Below are 20,104 nucleotides of genomic sequence, written 5' to 3'. Positions count from 1 at the left end.
ATAATTATCCATTTTTAGAGAAGATTTTCGGCATCTCGTCATTGTTTAGACACGTATGTGCTAATATAGTACTTTTTCTTATACAAGATCACTCCTTATTTAGTATGTCTTGACCCAGCCAGCCATTTCCAATGGTCTTGAAAATCACTTACGGTTAGGCTTCGCTTTAACGTAATTTCTAACGTCTGTCTGCGCCAAACTTTCCCTTGGAATTTATCTCTTACGCCTCCCTGGAGGTTGTTAGCTAAATGCAGAAGATTCCCAAAATAAAACTCCGGGACATTCGATTGGAGGCTCTGAGGTAATATTTTCTCAATCCAGTAAAATCAAGTCTCCTAAAAAGCCAAACAATAAGAAATGATACAATGTCCATTTAAAACGGGAAAATAAAAACGATGTAAATTTATAATTATTACTATAATTACAATAATAATATTAAATCTATAACGGTCGAAAACCAAAACTATAACACAAAAGTATGTTTTTAACAACAATCATGTAACTGATTTTGACAACTTTGTTCGGAACTAATCGGTTTTAATCTCCGCTTGCAAGGAATGGACTCTACTCTAGTAAGTAAGAGAAGTAAAATAAAGTAAACTACTACTTTATAAGCGGGACTTACGTCCAAACTACTAAATTTGATGTTGTGGACAGATTCGGAAGCTCATACTTTACTATTTTAAACTTTTTCTAACTAATACTAAGTAGATACATGCGGGATTCGATCTAGGGATGTCCGACTTTCACGTCATAATCCTCTATAGCAACAGCCTTTCTGTTTTTCGTACAAAGTTGTACGTAAAGCCCATTAGAAAAAATAGGCATCACTTTACTTTTACTGACTAATACAATTCAGATTCCATCGAAACCTTTGAATGGCACCGGGATCCAGTTACCTTTTTTATTCTTTTTGTTTTGACTAGCGGGTTAAACAAAATTTTCTAGTAAAAAGATTCTATTAGCAAAGTGTTAACTTCTTCTTTACAACAATAAAATCTTCTCCGATTATCTACAAGTAGATCCTTTTCATTTCGAAATCCTTTTTCTCCTTCTGACCACTCTTTGCTTTCAACTTATCAAGAGAAGTAGAGCTAATGGGTTGCATTTTAAACTGAATCTCTAAATGTGTGGCATTACGTTCGATACGTAAAGCAACAAAACCATAAGACCTTGGTTAGAGCTGAAACTGGAATCTGATCAAAGAAGAAGGTCACCTGCATAAATATCTATCACTTTTTTTTACTCCCTATACAATCCTTCTCATCCATTTGGTTATAATTTTGGTCTCAAAAAGCGTACCACTTGCAAAGACAATTACAACTACCGTAACGTAGATGATGTAACCAATCGCTCTTGTCGTGGCAAGCAAATAAGTTTTTCAAAGATCGTGTATAACAACACGAAATCCTTGTAATCTAATATTCTGTATCAAATTTGAATTCTTTCTTTCTTTTATATTCTTTAGTGATCTTAAGGGATCCAACATTTTAGGTTTTGACAAAACCGATTAACTGTTGAACGTGAAGTTAGGTCCTCAGTGCTGGATAATATCTTCAACTGTTGAACGTGTGTAGTTCACGATGGAGTATATATTTCGAAGAGTATTGCAAAACGTTGGTGAGCCCCATTCCTAATCAGCAATTATAAGTATATTATTTTGTTAAATCTGAAGTAAATTTGCTCGACCACAGTTGGTTAATTAATGATAGTTAGATGTTGATTAAATGTTGTATATTTTAACCTTAATTTTCGGCTAAAAGTTCTGCGATGCCGCAGATGAAGAAAGCAACAATTTCATATAAAAATATTTTATTGAACACTTTTATGTAATAGATTCGATTGAAACTTTACAAGTTCAATCACAATGAAACCCTACCTCTCTAGAGCAGTTACCAATAAAAACCCAAAATTTTTCGATTAGTCCAACATCCCTGAGTTGCTTATTACTTAGTCAACAACTTCTTTGCTTTCTCTTCTTCATAGTTGCAGCCAAGATCTTTTGAGGAAGTGAAGTCAGTCAGTGTCAAACTAGCACTAGACAAGCCACTAGAAACACCGGCATGAGTACCATCTTTCTGTCGATTTGCAATAGTATAAAACTCTGAAAATTAGACAAATTGTTAATCAGTTAACGATTTAAATAAAGTCGTAATAAAAATAAAGTCAGCACCAATCTATGATCGCAAGAATATACTATTGAATTAGATATCTACCGAAAACATCATCACCCCTTGTTACACATAAATGCGTAATGGCGTAATTGTCATGATCAGTATCGAGTACGGTAACAGTGTAAGTACCACTCTGTCCTTTATCTTGACCTACAACCAAATCATATTCAAATTACTATTAGTATAGCTATTATAGTCTCAACCCAGTAACTATGACTTACCATCTTTGTCAACTCTGCGATAGTTAGCAGTGTATTTACCTCCGGAAACTGTAACTTTACTTATATCAAAAATTGAGGATTGAGTTCTGAAAAACAATGATTGCCATTTAAAAACATTCGCAACTGAAACTCATTAATACAGAAATATTCGTACAATATCTTCTTTTATGTAATTGTCAAAGTTTTAAAAGTAAAGTCGTTCTAGTAGGTGCATAAAAATTAGAACAAACAGTACAACTCACAGGACACTCCCATTTGTTAAGAAAAACCCCTGAAATAAATTTTTCCAGTTTCAAAGTGATTGTTGATTACAATAGCTGAACTGGCGACACCAAAGTAGGTTCCTACTTGCTGTTGTCTTCAAGAAAACAGACATTTTATAATTTATTAAAGGTTAGAGACTTTTCTTTCTGTAAAAATATCTTTTATTTCTAGGGCGTTAGAGCTATACCAAATTTAATTACACCAGTAGAAAGAACATTGAATTGTCCGCCAGATGATGGAAATTTTTCTTGTTATTAATGCAATGTAATTAGTAATGTTTTTATCTGAGAGTTTACAGTAAACAAATTTTTAGAATCTTTTGAAATCTGAAATCACTTCATCTCTCACTATTCCGTTCGTTCCTTAACAATAAAATATTCTTCAATTAAGGCGTATGAATCCCTTGTGCTTTATTTACATTTATTTTCAAAGACAGTGCACCAAGGGCATCAGTACATCAAAAAACGCAGTGAAAACGTGAAATTCAGAGGTGTGTAACTAGCGAGATCTATTTATAAATTATTACAAAAGATGTGTCCCAAAAGTTCATAGGATTCAACATGCTTTCCCCTTTGTAGCTACTGTCAATTCTAGGATGTATTATTTTTAAAGGTAGAACACTGCGTGAAGAACATCAGTAAAATGAGATTGCTGCAGCAATATTCAGCTTTCAGCATATTTTATAAACTGATACTAGATTTATTGTATATTTTACCGGAATATTTCTCTTAAAGAGGACCTGAGTATTACCACTAAGAGAGTAGTGGTAATATTAAATTCAATATTTCCGGATTTATTGATAGCGCCTTATATGGATGCAATTTAGACTTCACGATTTTACGAATTGATTGTTGTAGGTTTAAGACGTTTAATTTCCACTGCAGGCGCTCCTGTAGAACATTTTACCAATTCCAGTGCTTAGTTTGGCTAGCCCTTCTTAAATTCTAACTGCTAATAAAATGCTGAAAAAATATTTGCTAATCAGAGGGATTGAACAGTTTTATTTTTTGCAAGCACTTATCTGTTGCATTTTCTAAAGGCTATTTCTAAAGCAGTATTTCTAGTCAATTTCAGAGTCTACTTCACCAGCTTCATCCAGCATGAGTTCCTTTAGAATGGATCCCACTGTTTGTAAAAGGGTCGAGTATGCTATCAAATATTTAGCAAAAGGGGAGGGTACTGGCTAATTCGGGAAAATAATTTCCTTTAATTTTTGGTTAAATTTGCGGGATGTTTCAAACGAATGCTACAGGAGCTTTTTCGAAGAAAGCTAGGTACGACGAAGAAAAAATATATATTGCTATAAGATTTCGTTTAAATAAATTTAGACCTTTTTAATACTTACTTTGAATTGTAATGACTTAGTACTTCCGTAACTTTATTGCCATTTACTTTCCCTACTGTATAGGCGCAGTATTTACTTGCTGTTGCAGAATGTTTCGTTGGAACTTGAACGGCCTTAAAATGTGTCGCATACCACCCATCTTTGAAATACTGCAAATTAAACATTATTAATTGACAGTTCAATTAACTTCAAATTGATTGTTTTGTTGAATAATTGTTACCTTGTCTTTATTAAGTTTTGTAGTAGCTGTTACAGAAGAGGTACATGCAGCAGTTTCTCTTTCTGCAGCTAATTGCCAAAATGTAACAGCTGCCAGTACTAATGCAATGGAGCTGGATATTTAATAATACAGATTTAAATGAATGTTGTTGAAATTATTAAAAAGAAATAAATAAACTTAATTTATAGCAAGCATTTTATTTAATTCTAAATTTTCGAGATTTGATTTGAGGTGTTATTATGTGTAGTGTGCGCCCATCACTATAATATAGATCAAGTTTTATTTACAGATGGTACCCTAGTGATATGAAGATGTGATTTTTACTAAAATAATGTTAACTACTAGAGAAGGAAAAAAATGATATGATTTAGTGCACTGATTTAGAACGTACAACTGAATAACGCGCACTGTACGAACTGAACACTGATGGGTTAACAGTATGCGACAAGATACAAAGAACAGAACTGTTATTTAAGCCTTTTTTATTCATTCATTCCCAAATTTTGTGCAAGAAAAAACTATAAATAAATTTACTTAACAAGTAGTTTAAATAATTTTGTTGAGGATTTGTTGCGGTATCGTTAAGATGGAGCTAGACTTATAAAAAAATTTATGAATATATTTTGTAAAGAGATTGGTTTAAATTGAACACTGTGGCACCAATATTTTTCTAATGGTTATTGAAGAATAGTGGCTCATTAAAATCAATTTAATAAAAATATTTTATTTTTTTTAAACTCAAGAGTCGTGATTCAGGAATCCTTCAGAACTTGCCCAGAAGCTAGGGCATTGAAAGAGATATTATATTCAAATCTCGAGATAAAAAAAAAAGCTATTAATTAAGTCTAATATTTGAATGACTTCTGTATTATTATCTGAACTTCTATAACAACATCCACTTGTCAGTTCAAAGAAACTGCCAAAAGATGAAACTGATGTCACCAATATGGAGAGTTTAAGATGTAATCTAACATAACCCAATTGTCTAAATTAACCATTCTAAATAATTTTCAAATATTGGCACCACCCAGTTAAGAAGGGTTTCCTGTAAGAGGCAGTACAATATCAGTTCAAACTCCTTTCTAAATTCTACCCTGTAACGCCGAATACTACTCTTTAGAATAAGTTAAACATAAGGAAGAAAAATTAATGGCAATCATTATTCCAATCATGTACGATCTTCCCGATAATTGAGCTAGTTTGTTCAGCTTAGTGAAGAGGTTTTGAGGAAATGGAGAGCAGAGATATTACATTTAATTATCCCGCCATAATCCTCTCAACAATCCTAGAAGCCAATGTTCTTCGATGCTAATGCGTCTTAAATTGCCTTCAAGTTACTATTAACAATATTATTACCTTTTCTTTTAGCCAAAGATTAGGAGACTATTATTTTACTTCCTTAATTAACTTATCCGCAAGGTGCATGTTAAGGTGAATATTTGGATCAATTTCACCGCTTATAATGTAGCCGTTATTGATTATAGAGGGAAGAAGGAAATATTTAACTCGCAGCAGACAGATATTCCCTCGGGAACATGCATCCAATTGCCAAAAATGTGACTTTTAGGGTAGTTCCTTAAGCCTAATATGATGGAATGTTTCAGGTTATTTTTTTGTATTAAGGTGCGTCTACAAATCTACATCTGAAGTCACTGGGCAGTATTCTCTCTTTATAGACAACACTGGGTCAGTATGTTGTAAGAGGTTCAAGCAAAATAAATAAATATTATTTCCCATATGAAGCGCCGTCGAAGCGAAAATTAAAATGGCAGGAAATACGGGATTTGGAATAGGGAATAGACTTTACGAAGAAAAACCTTCCACTGCAAGGCGTCAGAGAGGTGTGATTGTAGCTAAATAAATGTTTGTATGGGATTCATTCTATCAATGGGTTAAAATACAGGCATTGAAGGAGTACTTTCTGTTAAAGTTGAAAATTAAATTACCGTGATGCAAAAAATTGGTATTTTTTCTGAGAATTTATGATTAAGATAATGATTTTGATAAAAATGGATGCTTGGTTAAATGGCAAACTGGGATTGGAATAATTGTAAAGCAAGATTATCTTTAGCAATTAATATTATTTGGATTAAAATAATTAAAAAACAATAAAATAATATGTAGCATTGTTACTTACGACTTCATGTTAGTACAACGAAATTTACAGTAGTTTCATTATATTTTATCACTAACTAGGCGATTAATAATAGGTCAATAGGTATCAATAAAATAATAATTATGCACTTTGAACTTTTCAATATGTATTTCGGAAGTTTACTTTTAAGTAATTAAAGCCAAATAGCTAAATTCATTAACTATTTGGAAAGGTTCTACAGTACTGGTTGGCTTCGGCGGTTGTTTCATTGGTTGCAAAAAATTTAAATACTTTTGAAAATCTGTAATAGTAAATACTTCTTATTTATCACTGGCACATTGTTTTATATTTGCAATATAATTAAGTAAATTAATTCATTGAATTTTAATATTGTTCCTTATACCTTTTTCACTATCAGTTTTATCTTTGTCTTTATTAAAGATTTTATTTGTCAGAAACAAATTTATTTTTAGAGAACCTATAATATTTTATAGAATTAATTGCGTTTCATCCAATAAACCATTAATCAATTCATAAAACAATTTGGATCTATAATATTTACAACTTCATAGTAGTTATGGTACTGTCATTACAATAAATTGCATATTTGAGCGGTGTAATTTATAGTGGGTATCTCTCACTCTTGCAACAAGTTAAATTTACATTCTTTGATTCTTCTTTATACGTAAATAATGCTACCAGTGGCAGTTATTTTTCACTTTTTAGCTAAGTGTAGTAGGAGAATTTTCTCACACTGCATTCAAACACTTTTTTCCCCTCAGCTTTTTTCACCCTGTTTAGTTGCTTTAAGAAAAGTAAATTTTTAAGGCGATGGTATCCACTTATAAATGGTACAGGTAATTTAAGAACCAGAGGATGACAAATTTAAAGGGAAACGCATGGATGCCTCCAAACTAATCAGACAAGAAGACAGAGGATGCAGTAAGACTTTTGGTAGGTGAACTCACTGGGCACACTTAGTTGACCGACATAATCAGGCTGGTCTAAAGAATGTATGAATTGTGAGGAGATGAAGAAAGATTGCGAGAAGGAGTTTGGGATGCTGCTTAATTTAGAGAAAGTTCTTTTCACTAAAGCTGAGTTTAGTATTTAAAGAATAGGAGGAATGCTAGGGAGTTTTGGAGCTTAACATTATATGATATATTAAGCGAACCGAGATCCAGCTTCTGGGGGAGAGCCCATGGAGTGTTTTGTTTGTGAGGTGTTGCGATTCAGGGACAAAGTCACATTAGGCTGTTTCCTAATGTAAAGCGCTCAATGATTTTATTTAAATTTTAAATAAAACTGCCTCTAATAAATGGACGTTCTTTAAAATCTGAAATGTTAGCAAAACAAGTTTAATCAAACTTAAGATTGCTGTGCCTGCAGAAAACAAAAATAAGTCTTAAATCCATCAAGTACCTTATATTCTGGGAAACTTGATGTTTGGTAAATATTACAGGAATGTACTCTACTCTAGAAAGTAAGTGAAGTAAAATAAAGTAAACTACGATTTTATAAGCGGGGCTTACGTTCAAACTACTAAATTTGATTTCGTGGACAGATTGAGAAGCTCATACTTTACTATTATTAAAGTTTTTCTAACTAATACAAAGTAGATACATGCGTGATTCGATCTAGGGATCTCCCACTTATAAATCCACGCTTTAAAATCCACAATAGCAACAGACTTCCTGTTTTTCGAACATAGTCGGCTAATAATAGGTTTAATTAAAAATATCCTGTATTTTGTTAGTCAAGTTCGACTAATTCAGTTACATAATTGTTAAAAAGATTCTTTAATTAAATAAAAAACAGATAAAACCAACCATATCCAATTAAAGATGGATGTAGGGCGGTCCAAAACATCTTAGTCAAGAAAGAAGAAAAGGAAAAAGGAGATAAAGAAAAAAGAGTCTCAAAGTCTGGTTTTATAATTTTGTTAAATATTTGATATTTTGTTCAACAGATATCGTTCAACTGGAATGGCCTTGACATCCAATTGACACCATCTTTCATAACTATTCTATTTGCACATCTTGTAAATTTAGTGAAACTATTTTTTTAATTGGAAAATTAACAAGTGGATTTTTAATTTTACCTTTAATTTTTTTTATACACAAATTCGAACAAAATGAGTTATCATAAATATTTTTCATTAGTGTTAAACAGCATGACAATCTCTAAAAAACGGAACTAAATACGAGGGTCGTTTGAAAAGTCCGTGCAAAAATAAAAACTACTTAATTTTTTGGGGTAAACCTTTTTTATTTTTCAAAATAGTCTCCTTTTAGGCTTATACACTTCGTCCAACGCTGCTCTAGTTTGTTGATTCCTTCCGAATAATAGGATTTGTCCAAGTCTGAAAAATAGCCATTCGTTTCTGCAATCACCTCCTCGTTTGAATAAAATCTTTATCCCGCCAGCCATCTCTTCATATTGGGGAACAAATAGTAGTCCGAGGGAGCCAAGTCTGGAGAATAGGGGGGATGTGAAACGAGTTGGAACCCTATTTCCATTAATTTTGCGCCCACAACTGCTGAGGTGTGAGCTGGTGCGTTGCCGTGATGGAAAAGGACTTTTTTGTGGGCCAATCGTGGGCGTTTTTCTTGCAGCTCGGTTTTCAAACGGTCCAATAACGATGAATAATATGCACCTGTAATAGTTTTACCCTTTTCCAGATAGTCGATGAGGATTATTCCTTGCGAATCCCAAAAGACAGTCGCCATAATCTTTCCGGCCGAAGGAACGGTCTTCGCCTTTTTTGGCGCAGATTCCCCCTTGGTAACCCATTGTTTAGATTGTTCTTTGGTCTCAGGAGTGTAGTGATGTATCCATGTTTCATCCACAGTGACGAAACGACGCTTAAAGTCCTGCGGATTCTTCTGGAACAGCTGCAAACCGTCCTTGCAACACTTCACACGATTTCGTTTTTGGTCAAGCGTGAGCAATCGCGGCACCCATCTTGCGGATAGCTTTGTCATGTCCAAATGTTGATGCAAAATATTATGTACCCGTTCATTCGAGATGCCCACAGCACTAGCAATCTCACGCACCTTCACTCTTCTGTCATCCATCACCATATCATGGATTTTATCAATGATTTCTGGAGTAGTAACCTCAACAGGGCGTCCAGAACGTTCAGCGTCACTTGTGCCCATATGGCCACTCCGAAAATTTTGAAACCACTTATAAACTGTTCTAATCGAAGGTGTAGAGTCACCATAATGTTTATCAAGCTTCTCTTTAGTCTCCTGAGGCGTTTTGCCTTTCATAAAGTAGTGTTTAATCAACACACGAAATTCTTTTCCGTCCATTTTTTGAAAATCACTCGACTTCCTCGATTCAAACGAATGCCAAACACAAAGAAATAGACCGATCTGGCTGAAACTTGGTGTGTGTTCTTCCAAGAGATGCTACTAACTAAACATAACCTCGATACGCGCCAGTGGTGCTATCTCTCTGACTTTGCACGGACTTTTCAAACGACCCTCGTACTATTCTTCAAAAATTTCATAATATGGAAAAGAGCTATTTTGAGATTTTAACCACTCTTAAGGTCACCGAGAAATGAAAAAAAAAACTAATTCTAGCAGAAGATTCCGTTCTGTTAAGTCTGTTAGAAAAATAATCAACCAGACATTAGACGATGAAAACCCGTTCTCCCTATTTTGTATAAGGGAGGAACCTAAGAAATGTCTAAGCCTTATACTGGGATGAAACAGAGGTCTTCCTAGCAAACACATGCTATTAAAAGTCACAGCCTTAGACTTTTTCTTCAATAGCCGTACACTTTTAAAGGTAATGTATGATGGATTTCATAATTGTACTTCGAAGCCCCTACATCCAGATCCAGTAGAATTATTCCACCAGATTGCAGATTGACCACCTGTCAGAAACTTTTCTCACTTAAATAAATAAATAAAATCGATACTATAAAATTATTAACTAACAACACACTGGTAGTTGATGAAATTATCTTAAGTTCAAAGCTATGAGATTAGGCTTAAATTGTAAAAGTAAAAGTAATCAAATACCCCAATTCACAGTCAACTTTGATGTAAGACAAGTTGTGAACTGCCCTGCTCGATGTAAAGCCAGGATTTTTGTTTCACCAGGATTACTCTGAGACCAAATTTTAGTGATGGTGCCAGAGGGCATGTGAGGCGTTAGAAGAAAATGAGCAAATGGATAAAGCTAGAGTAACATTAGAGGTTGCTTAGATCCGCCATACGAAGCTTTTTTTTCTTTTACATTAACAGATTTTTACTAAATTTGTTCATGAAGTTAATAAGATTTTTACTTACAAAATTTCTATCCCACGTTGCACTTAGTCCGAGTTCTTGCCATTTCAAGAGAATACAAGGTTAAGTTCATTGTCTAATCTATAAACATTATAAATGTAAAATAGAATAAATGATAAAAATCCAAATTGAGATAAGTGATAAAATTTGAATTGAAATCATTGATAGGGCCAAATAATTGATTGGCGTACCCACTTTATGTAAACGCACAATCGCTTTCTTAGTATCTATAGAACAATACTTCCAGAACGTATTTTACGTAGAAATGATCTCATAAATAAATAACATACAGTTGAAGATATTACCTGTTGCTTTCCGAGAAGATTTATTTATAATTATTATTTAATAATTTGAAGATAAGGATTACTAATTCAAGAGTATATAAATACTGAATTGATTTCTGCGAGTTATCAGTGTAAAATAAAATAAACCAGAAACACAAACCATCGCAATGATGTACATGTAAGTTTTTGATTAATTATTTTTGTCTTTAAATAATCTGTATGTTTTCAATTATTGTTACAAGGAAGGGACAGTATTAGTGTCACCGATTTCAACTAACTTTTTTTTGTTGATTTAAATCGATTTTTTGTTTGTTTATTCAATATTTAATGTGATGAAACCATGTTCAATATACATTTGTACACGTTCCTTTAATTTATAATATTATGGAAAAACTTGGTATACATACCATGCAATAGTAAAACCGTGAACGTTAATTCTTTTATATTAGATCTATGTTTGCATGTTTCGTCCAATGGTTACCACCTGGAAATGAAATATTTAAAATCATAAATTGTATTTTAATTAATTTTGTAAATCTGAGGAAGAGATTTCAAATAACAAGTTAGAAAAATGTACCCGATGAAGTGGGGCATTGCACAGCAAAATAATCCCAAATCTAGTAATCGCTAGTCTACTTAACGAATTTCCCAGCCTTCCCTAGCCCAATTCAAGGGGCCACCCGTGCCAAACGATGGATGGCACGAGGGTGACTACTTCGGAAGGCATTTAACTTCCTGAATGATTCCTATAATGGAGGAGGAGGTTATATACTCTTATTAATTGTAACCATTAGGTATTTAACACAAATAAAATAAAGGTCAATTAAGTCACTAGTTAAGAGAAAAACAGTGCTGAGAGATTTAAAATATATTTATTTTTGGCCACGTCATACATTTTTTAAGTACCATGAGTCAGAATGAGTGGTTTTTGTGGTCTACATGGCTGTGTTTTTATCATTAAAATAATCGCGAGAACAACTAAAATTTATTAAGGACGTAATATTTATTAAGAACATATTTAGTGATAAATATGTTCTAAATGACATACAGAGAATTGTTAACAGTTCGAAAAGCGTTTGCCATTATATTATTTAATTTACTCTCTGACAATCATTTGAGCTATAATTTGAGTTATTTGTGGAATTACAAAATTTCAGTTATTACTAAAGATAAATTATTAGATATTTTCTAAAATGCGCTGTTATGAAATAATATTAGTATCAAATGTTTGGCTTACATTCCGTACTGTTAGATATGAGACTACACAGAACAGGTTTTCACGCATTCTGGTCTAGAAATCTTTTTCTGGTAGGTTCTATAACTTTGGATCGCAATTTTTTGTTAGGATTCAATTATTTTAAAGGGTTTCGAGGAGGAGAATCCTGTACTTCCTTCGACAGGATTATTTTAACGATATTTTTTCTTTTTCTTTTGTATCACAGATCAACGGCTTTATTGCTTGTGATCTTCGTCTCAGCATCAACAGCAGGACCAGTGGTAAAAGACCAATGCCAACAAGTACCGATTAAACATAATTTTGATCCATTCAAGGTAAATTTAGTTTAAGTAAAAATTGCTTCAGAATTTATTTTGTTTTGTTTATTCAGTATTTAGTATTTAATAAGGATAACGTTCCTTTAATTTACAGTATTATGGTAAAACGTGGTATACTTCCCATGTACTAGTACAAAATATGAAAGTTAGTCCAGAAGATATCGCCTGTGTGAACGCTAATTCTGTTATACTAGACAATGGAATAATAAGAGAATTAGATACAGCCTATATGCCAAAGTTAGTAACTAGAAGTATTTATTTTTTACTTATTCAAGTCTATAACTATAAACTATATTAAGGCTTAAAACTTTATTTTAATTTCCAGAAATGACACCTTTATATACAGTGAACTTTACATAAACCTTGAAAGCTTCACATACAAAATTGGTGATTATGTTGCTGAGGCCCGGTCTATTGACAAAGATCGTAAGTATCAATACTTCTAGAAAGAATTGGATAGAATACAGATAATACCTTCTACAACATTTGGAGATCGAAAAATCAGAGCTGAAAAACGAGACGGGCACCTTTTTTTTAATTGAAAAACTTAATTTCTTTTTTCTTAGAATCATATTTATCATTTGGTAATACCAGTTTTTTATCATTGCTCATTTTTTATCATCTTGATATTAGTTGCAATTTTATTTAAGTGTGTGGTTAAGTATATAGTTACAGATGGGAAATGATTTTTTGTTTTCAATTATTATGTAATTTGTGATCGTCAGAGATTTGTCTCATTTGAAAGCGAAAATTAAACAGATATTACAATAGAATCCCGTCTTTTTTCACTCACCAATGTTAAGAGTAAAATACAAAATATTTGCAATTAATATTTTCTTGAGGGAGCTTGAGGGAAAAATCCCCCTCATTTTTGGTCACAGTTTTCTAAGTATTTCTAACAAAAAATTGAAAAATGTAATTTAGGTAAAAGAACCACGCTACGCAGCTACTATCCGCATGCCTCATATGTTGTAACCTTGAACATAATTTAGCTACCAAAAATATCATTAAATAATCTTAAATTTAATTTAGCCCAAGAATTGTCCGGGCGTCTTAGTGGGTGAGAAGTTTTTTTGTATTTGAGAATTCTTTTGGTTGCTGTCCACAGAGAGTTGTCTTCAGTTGTGAGTGATTGTGTATAATCAGAGAATTGGTCGTTAAAGTAGTCCCTTAGTTTTGTTGTCAGTTCTCTAGTAAGTTGGTTAAACAGTCTTTTGTGAGAGGGATATCTGGTGCGATGCCAAAGAGCTCTTGCGCGACGTTTGCGCGTTATCAGTTCTCTCAAGTGTATAGGTAGATTTAAAGGTAATGGTGCAGTTCTGTTGGGTGAAGTCCGTTGAGAAGAATGCCAAATACTTTGCTGGATAGCGGTAGTCAAGTATGCCACGTTATCGTCTAGTTGTTGAGGAGTTTTTAAGGACACATTTAAGTTCAGTTTTTCGTCAAGAGTTTCTCGAAATAAGTCCCAGTCAACAGTTCCGTTTATTAGGGTTTGTCGGGGAAGAGCTTGTTTTGGGTGAATGTCAAGGGTTAGAATGACGGGGCTATGATCTGAAGACAAGTCGTTTAATGTGTGTATGTCAGTGTGTAAAGAGGTAATATTGGAACAGATAAAGAAGTCAAGAAGGTCAGGTCTTTTGCGTGGAGAAGTTGGCCAGTAAGTCGGTTGAGAAGGGGATAAGGAAATGTAACTATTTTGATTGAGGATGGTGCTAAGAGTTCGACCTCTCGGATTCGCCACCCGGCTGCCCCAACTGGGATGCTTAGCGTTGTAATCGCCACCACATATGAAACGAGAACCGAGAGAAGAGAGAAAGGATGAGAAATCGTTTTGATGGATATTGTGGTTAGGAGGACAGTAAACAGCTGCAAAAGTGTAGGAGAAGGGCTCTGTCAGTAAAGAGACTACTGTAGATTGTAGGAAGGGTGTAGCGTTGTAGGGAATTAAGAAATGTTGTAAAGAAGTTCGAATAAGTATTGCAGTTCCTCCGTGTCCAGTTCCGTCGGGGTGATTGGTCTTGTAAGTCGTGTAGCCTGGGATGAAAAATCTTGATCTGTCAGTGAAGTGCGTCTCAGTTATAAGGGCGATGTCAATACGTTTGTCTCGTAGTAATATTTCTAGTTCATGTCTGCGGTTAATCAGTCCATTAGAATTCCAGAGGATGATGGTGAGAGAGTGTTGTGAAAGAGCCATTAAGGAGATTGGTTAGGAAGGAGTCTGGAAACGACAGTTGTAAGGAGAGATATCAGAGGTGTGATGAGGGATTTGAAGTCTGTTAAGAAGCTTGTGAGAAGTGTATTGATGTCTCCTGTGGATGAGGTTGTGGGCATTTGAGAAATAGGAGGCGGCTGAGGTCCCGCGGCCACCCTTGCATATGATAGGTTTTGGTTATTGAAGGGAGTATGCAGAGGAGGAAAGTTTCTTGACTGTTGTGTTGGAGGTGGTTGTGGAGTACTCCGTTGTGCTGACCGATGTTCGTACACGGGAGGCTGTCTCCGAGCTCGCTGCAACTCTCTGTACACCATACACCCTTTATAGCTGGCTGTATGGTCGCCGCTGCAAAGAGCACACTTGGCTGGTGTGGTTGGCATCTTGCCGCAATCTTGAGTAAAGTGCTCGCCGGCACACTTTACGCACCTTGGTCTGTGCTGACAATAGCTCTTCGTATGCCCGTACTCCTGGCAACGCTTGCACTGCACAACAATCCGTTGCTTGTGTGGCTCTTCAACCTTTATTCTAGAGTAACAAAGAGTTTCTATATTAAAAACATCTTTGTTATTTGGCCGTGGTTCGAGATCCACAAAGAAGAGAGGCAAAGTTTGTTTGGTGATTGGATGAATAACTGGAGCCACATTTCGAACAGTGTGGCCCAGCTCACTTAGTTCTTCCTTTATGAATTCGACGGGAACGCTTTGATGGAGGTGTCTTAAGACTACCCTGTAGGGTTTGTCTTCCTCCAGTTGGAAGGTATGGTAGTCTGCATTATTTTGTTTGAGGTACCTGATGATACCCCTGTAGCTGTCGATTGTTTTTGCGTGGATGACTAGATCTGAGATTCTTGCTTTACATATAAAGGTATCTCTTCCCACGAGTTGCGATAATGCAGCGCATAAAACACTGTACTGACTGAGGTTTTTCACGTAAATAGGAGGTGGCTTGTGGACACGTATTGAGGCGGGCGCTGCAGTCTCCATGTCCTGTAGATCAGTCAAAGGAGCGAAGGGATTATTAGTCAGCACTCCTGGAGGAGCCGTAACAGTTGCTAGGCCCCGAGCTACTTCGGGTTTCTCAGCTGAGGGCGTCGCTGGTTGCAAAAAGGCAGGAAGGTTTTGTGGTTGATCAATGGGGCCCTGGGGTCCTTTCTTGGCAGAGGCATTCCGTGTGCTTTTGGTTTTTTTGCATTTTTTGGGGGAGACACCGGAAGGATAGTTCCTCTTGTAAGAAGTGGACGTAGTGGACTCGTTGTCCGTGGAGGTCGCTATTACTGTGCGGTCACTAGAATTGCTCATCGTGAAAGAGAAATAAATAAGAGAATAACAATATAAACAGAAAGAGAGTAATAAAAAGTTAGTAAACAAAAAAGAAAATCGAACTATATGCGTATGTACACTGCCTAACACTAATAATAATATTTACAATTTTACAGATGATTATAATTATAAAAAAAATGTTAAAGTTACTGTCCAGGTTAAATTTATAAAATTACTTTTTTAATACACTGCTGTTATTTATATAGTTTATTAGATCCTAAAACTGAAATACTCACTAAAAATAATAATTGTCACATAATATAAGTTAATAATAATGCTAATAAATTGTCACTAGGAAAAGAAAGAAAAAACAAACTTCCGAACACAATGTACCGGAGAATGTTTTAGAAACAAGTACCACTTAAGGTAAGGTACTTACTTACCAAAAATCGGCACAAATAGTCCATAAATTACCAAAAAACTTTTAATTTTAATAAGCACAATAAATAATCGCGTCTTGCTTACATTAGAGCAGTCCTTCTACCCATCCTGGGGAAAGTCCTGGAAAAACTTCTACTACTCCGCCTCCAAACTGAAATAGCCCCTTTAAATATCATTCCTGACCATCAGTTCGGTTTTCGGAGTTGCCACTCGACTGTTCTCCAAGCACATCGAGTGGTGGATGTAATCGCTACTTCCCTTGAATTAAAGCAGTATTGCCCGGGTGTCTTCCTTGACATATCTCAAGCATTCGACAGGGTATGGCACACGGGACTGCTTTATAAACTCAAACGCCTACTGTCTTCTACCTTTTACCTCATTCTTAAGTCTTATCTCTCCGACCGTTTCTTCCAAGTCAAACAAGGTTCTTCTTCTTCTCTTATCCTTCCAATACTCGCTGGAGTTCCTCAAGGAAGCATTCTAGCCCCCTTACTTTATATTCTCTATACTGCCGACTTACCAACTAACCCGACTACAATTACTTTCACATTCGCCGACGACACTGCAATTCTTTCTCCTCATCTAGATCCTGTAATAGCATGCCGTGCCCTCCAATCACACCTCAATCTTCTAGAGCCTTGGCTGCAAAAGTGGAGAATCAAAGTGAATGAAATGAAATCTAAATACATAGTATTTACCTTAAACAAGAAAACTCTCCCTCCTCTCTCCTTCCACAATACTTCCATACCAATGACTAACCAAGTACGATATCTCGGACTACATCTTGACAAACGACTAACATGGAACCCACACACGAGACTCAAACGAACTGACCTCAATCTGAGGTATAAAATGTTGAAAAGACTACTCGACAAACGATCAAAACTGACCCTGACAAACAAACGAACACTATATACCGCTCTACTTGCCCCAATATGGACGTACGGAATACAACTTTACGGAAGCGCCAAAAAATCGAACATCAACCGACTTCAGACCTTACAATCTAAAATTCTAAGAACAATAGTTAACGCTCCCTTCTACGTCTCCAATCATACTATACACTCTGATCTCAATATTCCTCTCGTTTCTGAAATAGCCCAAACTCGATACACAAAACTCCATTCAAATCTACACGGTCACTACAACCTTCTGATTCACAACATGTCTACCACAACACTTCCTTCTAATCCTCAACGCAGACTAAAGCGGCGGTGGCCACGCGACCATCTCAACACAACGCCGACCTCCTAGGATGGTTGCTGTGTAAGCTTGCCAATCTGGCGAACTAACGGCTTCCATCACTGGATGGTCGTCGTTCACTCCAATCACGCCCTTGGTGCACATGCATGTGCGCGTATGTGTATGGATATGCATATACGTGCATGTGTATTTGTGCCATCCCTTTTCACTCATCACTTTTGCTTATTGTACTGCATACAGTTGCAAAATAAATAAACAAATTAAAAAAAAAAAAAAAAAAAAAAATTTAATTTATTACAGAACGTCCAATTGTTAAAGAATTTTATCCAGTCAGGTACAATATCATGGATACAGATTACAGAAGTTACTCAATCGTCTACGCATGTGTAAACGTTCCAGATGGCGAAACGTATTGTAAGTATAACCAGTTCAATAAAATAAAGAAAATTTGATATCCTGCAATGAATTTTCTCTGCAAAGCTATTCAAAACACAGGTTATAGCCATATGTGCGTGATTAATGTTTCAAGTAGAAGGTCCATAAGCTTGAATGGTTTTTTGAGGAATTCAAAAAGAATTAGAAATAATTTCCAAAACATTGCAATGCCTATTTTGCAATTTTATTCGAAGTAAGAATTTCAACAACTCATTTAATCACTGGTAAAACTAAGACACTCTTAAACCTCTCAAAAAAACCTAATCAATCAATAATTCAGTATTGCTATGCCCATACTCAAGCATATCACGGTATTTCCAATTCTAAGCTAATTTAACATAACTGTGCTTTCCAATTGACGCAATTATCTTTGACTGAGGATCGAAAAACAGTTTGATAAATGACTTAAGTTGACTAAAGTTCATAACTAAGACACACTTGTGTTAACAAAATCATGCCATCTGTAATAACTCCATCCTATCCATCAATAATTTCGTTGTTAGACCTTAATCCTTTCAGTATTGCTATTTCTAAAGTAGTGAAAAGATGGAAAAACCCAAAATTTCATACCTTTAGTTTCTATTGGACGTTTTCTAGCATTCAATCACCATTTTCAACCCCCCCTATAGAGTTATTTATGTATATATCATCCAAAATTCTAATGAAGATTAAGCGAAAGTTTCTACTTAAGAAGGGCGTTAAAATAAAAGTTAATTGGCAAAATATTTCAAATAAAAGATAGGTAGGCTATGTGTGCAGTGAGTGAATCAAGTTTAAAAGTGAGAAAATTTAAAAGAACTATTCAGAAACATAAAATTTTTAAGATTAATATTTTTTCAAAACTCTCTTTTAGATAGTACTATGTAACGATACAACTTAGATATCTTTCATTCACATCTAATTTAAAAAAAAACATAGGCTAATTTAAACTTACTACTAGTAACGTAACGTACATAACTTGTAACCTTTATAAATTTATTGCAGCAATATACAACATTCTAAACCGTGATCCAGAATCCAAGTCTGTAGACCCAAGGATTCCAACTGTTTTACACCAGATTGGTTTAAAAATTGAAGACTTCACACCAGTGGACAACAGCAACTGCAACAAAAATCAAGTTGTATGAAATGGATGAGAAGAAAAATAAAACTTGTTAAAAATATTTAATGCTAATAAAAATTTTAAAAAATAATCATTGTAAATATTTGAATTTAAGAATCCTAACTAGTTGTAAAGATGCTAAGCACTACAAAAATGGCAGACAGATTACAATAATGGTGATAAAGGTAGATTCTATAAAACTATGGCAGATCAGTTACCTAGACAACCATGGTTTAAGGGAACTGTCACTAATAAATGGGTTGTTACGACAATAAGCAGGCTGAGAGCGAACCACGCGGTGTGCGGATCGTATCTACACAGGATCAACAAAAGGTCCTCTCCTCTTTGCGTAGATTGCAATGAGGAGGAGGATTTCAAACATTTAATAATGATATGTCCACGTTGTGTGGTGGAAGGGAAACGAATGTTTGACGATATATACAGGTATTTAGATGCACCATTTCGCTACGAAGACATTATATTCTCCACCAACATTTATGTGCTTAAGTCGATAGCAGAGCTAGCAATGAAATATGAATGTATTTAAAAGCTATAGCTGAATTAGTATGAATGGAAGAAAATGCTTAGAGAAGGATTACGTGATTTTAATTTTGGTTAAGCTCGTAGAAGGGTGGCAGGAGCACAGTGTGCTCCTCCATCCATTAGCAGTAGTTTATGTAAATAGCGGTATATAGTAGAATGATGAATGTGTGAAGCGAATGTATTTGTAGGTAAGAATGGAGAGTGAGTGATATTCTAGTGATAAGCACCTAGACGATGCTGGCTGTATGGCGGAAGCCAATGCCAAAAAATAAAAATAAAAATAAAAAAAAAAAAAAAATATGCTAAGTGAACACCCACCCGTACTTATATGCACTTAACGTTTCTTACACTTAGAATTCGTAATTTACTTAATTGCAATTTACAACTGCAGGTGCAATTTCCCCTTGCAACAACTAAAGCAGATGACTGGAGATGTGATGCGAGAAGA

General features: G+C 34.8%; 2 protein-coding genes across 3 annotated transcripts; one reads left to right on the top strand and one right to left on the bottom strand.

The window, feature by feature from the left end:
• Positions 1-1,776: 1,776 nt before the first annotated feature.
• LOC141447346 (nitrophorin-1-like) lies at positions 1,777-19,102 on the bottom strand. Its single transcript, XM_074114784.1, has 9 exons — positions 18,965-19,102; positions 11,315-11,391; positions 10,627-10,704; positions 6,362-6,620; positions 4,225-4,336; positions 4,005-4,153; positions 2,396-2,481; positions 2,217-2,324; positions 1,777-2,104 (listed from the first exon to the last, which is right to left on the bottom strand). The coding sequence occupies exons 4-9, from the start codon at positions 6,367-6,369 to the stop codon at positions 1,947-1,949; spliced, it is 621 nt and encodes a 206-aa protein (XP_073970885.1). The 5' UTR covers positions 6,370-6,620; positions 10,627-10,704; positions 11,315-11,391; positions 18,965-19,102; the 3' UTR covers positions 1,777-1,946.
• Positions 10,879-19,954, top strand: LOC141447345 (crustacyanin-A2 subunit-like). Of its 2 annotated transcripts, XM_074114782.1 has the most exons (6): positions 10,897-11,085; positions 12,350-12,458; positions 12,556-12,698; positions 12,787-12,887; positions 17,877-17,990; positions 18,996-19,954. In XM_074114782.1, exons 1-6 carry the CDS (start codon positions 11,075-11,077, stop codon positions 19,136-19,138), a joined length of 621 nt encoding a protein of 206 aa, XP_073970883.1. In that variant the 5' UTR covers positions 10,897-11,074; the 3' UTR covers positions 19,139-19,954. The 2 variants fall into 2 exon arrangements, with proteins under 2 accessions (XP_073970884.1, XP_073970883.1); XM_074114783.1 differs by lacking the exon at positions 17,877-17,990 and having other exon boundaries at positions 10,879-11,085.
• The last annotated feature ends 150 nt before the right edge of the window (positions 19,955-20,104 follow it).

The sequence above is a fragment of the Rhodnius prolixus genome, unplaced genomic scaffold (genome assembly GCF_049639745.1).
Source record: "Rhodnius prolixus isolate KJV_2025 unplaced genomic scaffold, Rpr scaffold_7, whole genome shotgun sequence".
Classification (NCBI taxonomy): domain Eukaryota; kingdom Metazoa; phylum Arthropoda; class Insecta; order Hemiptera; family Reduviidae; genus Rhodnius; species Rhodnius prolixus.
Note: the sequence above shows the minus strand (reverse complement) of the source record. Positions and strands in the feature narration are given on the sequence as shown.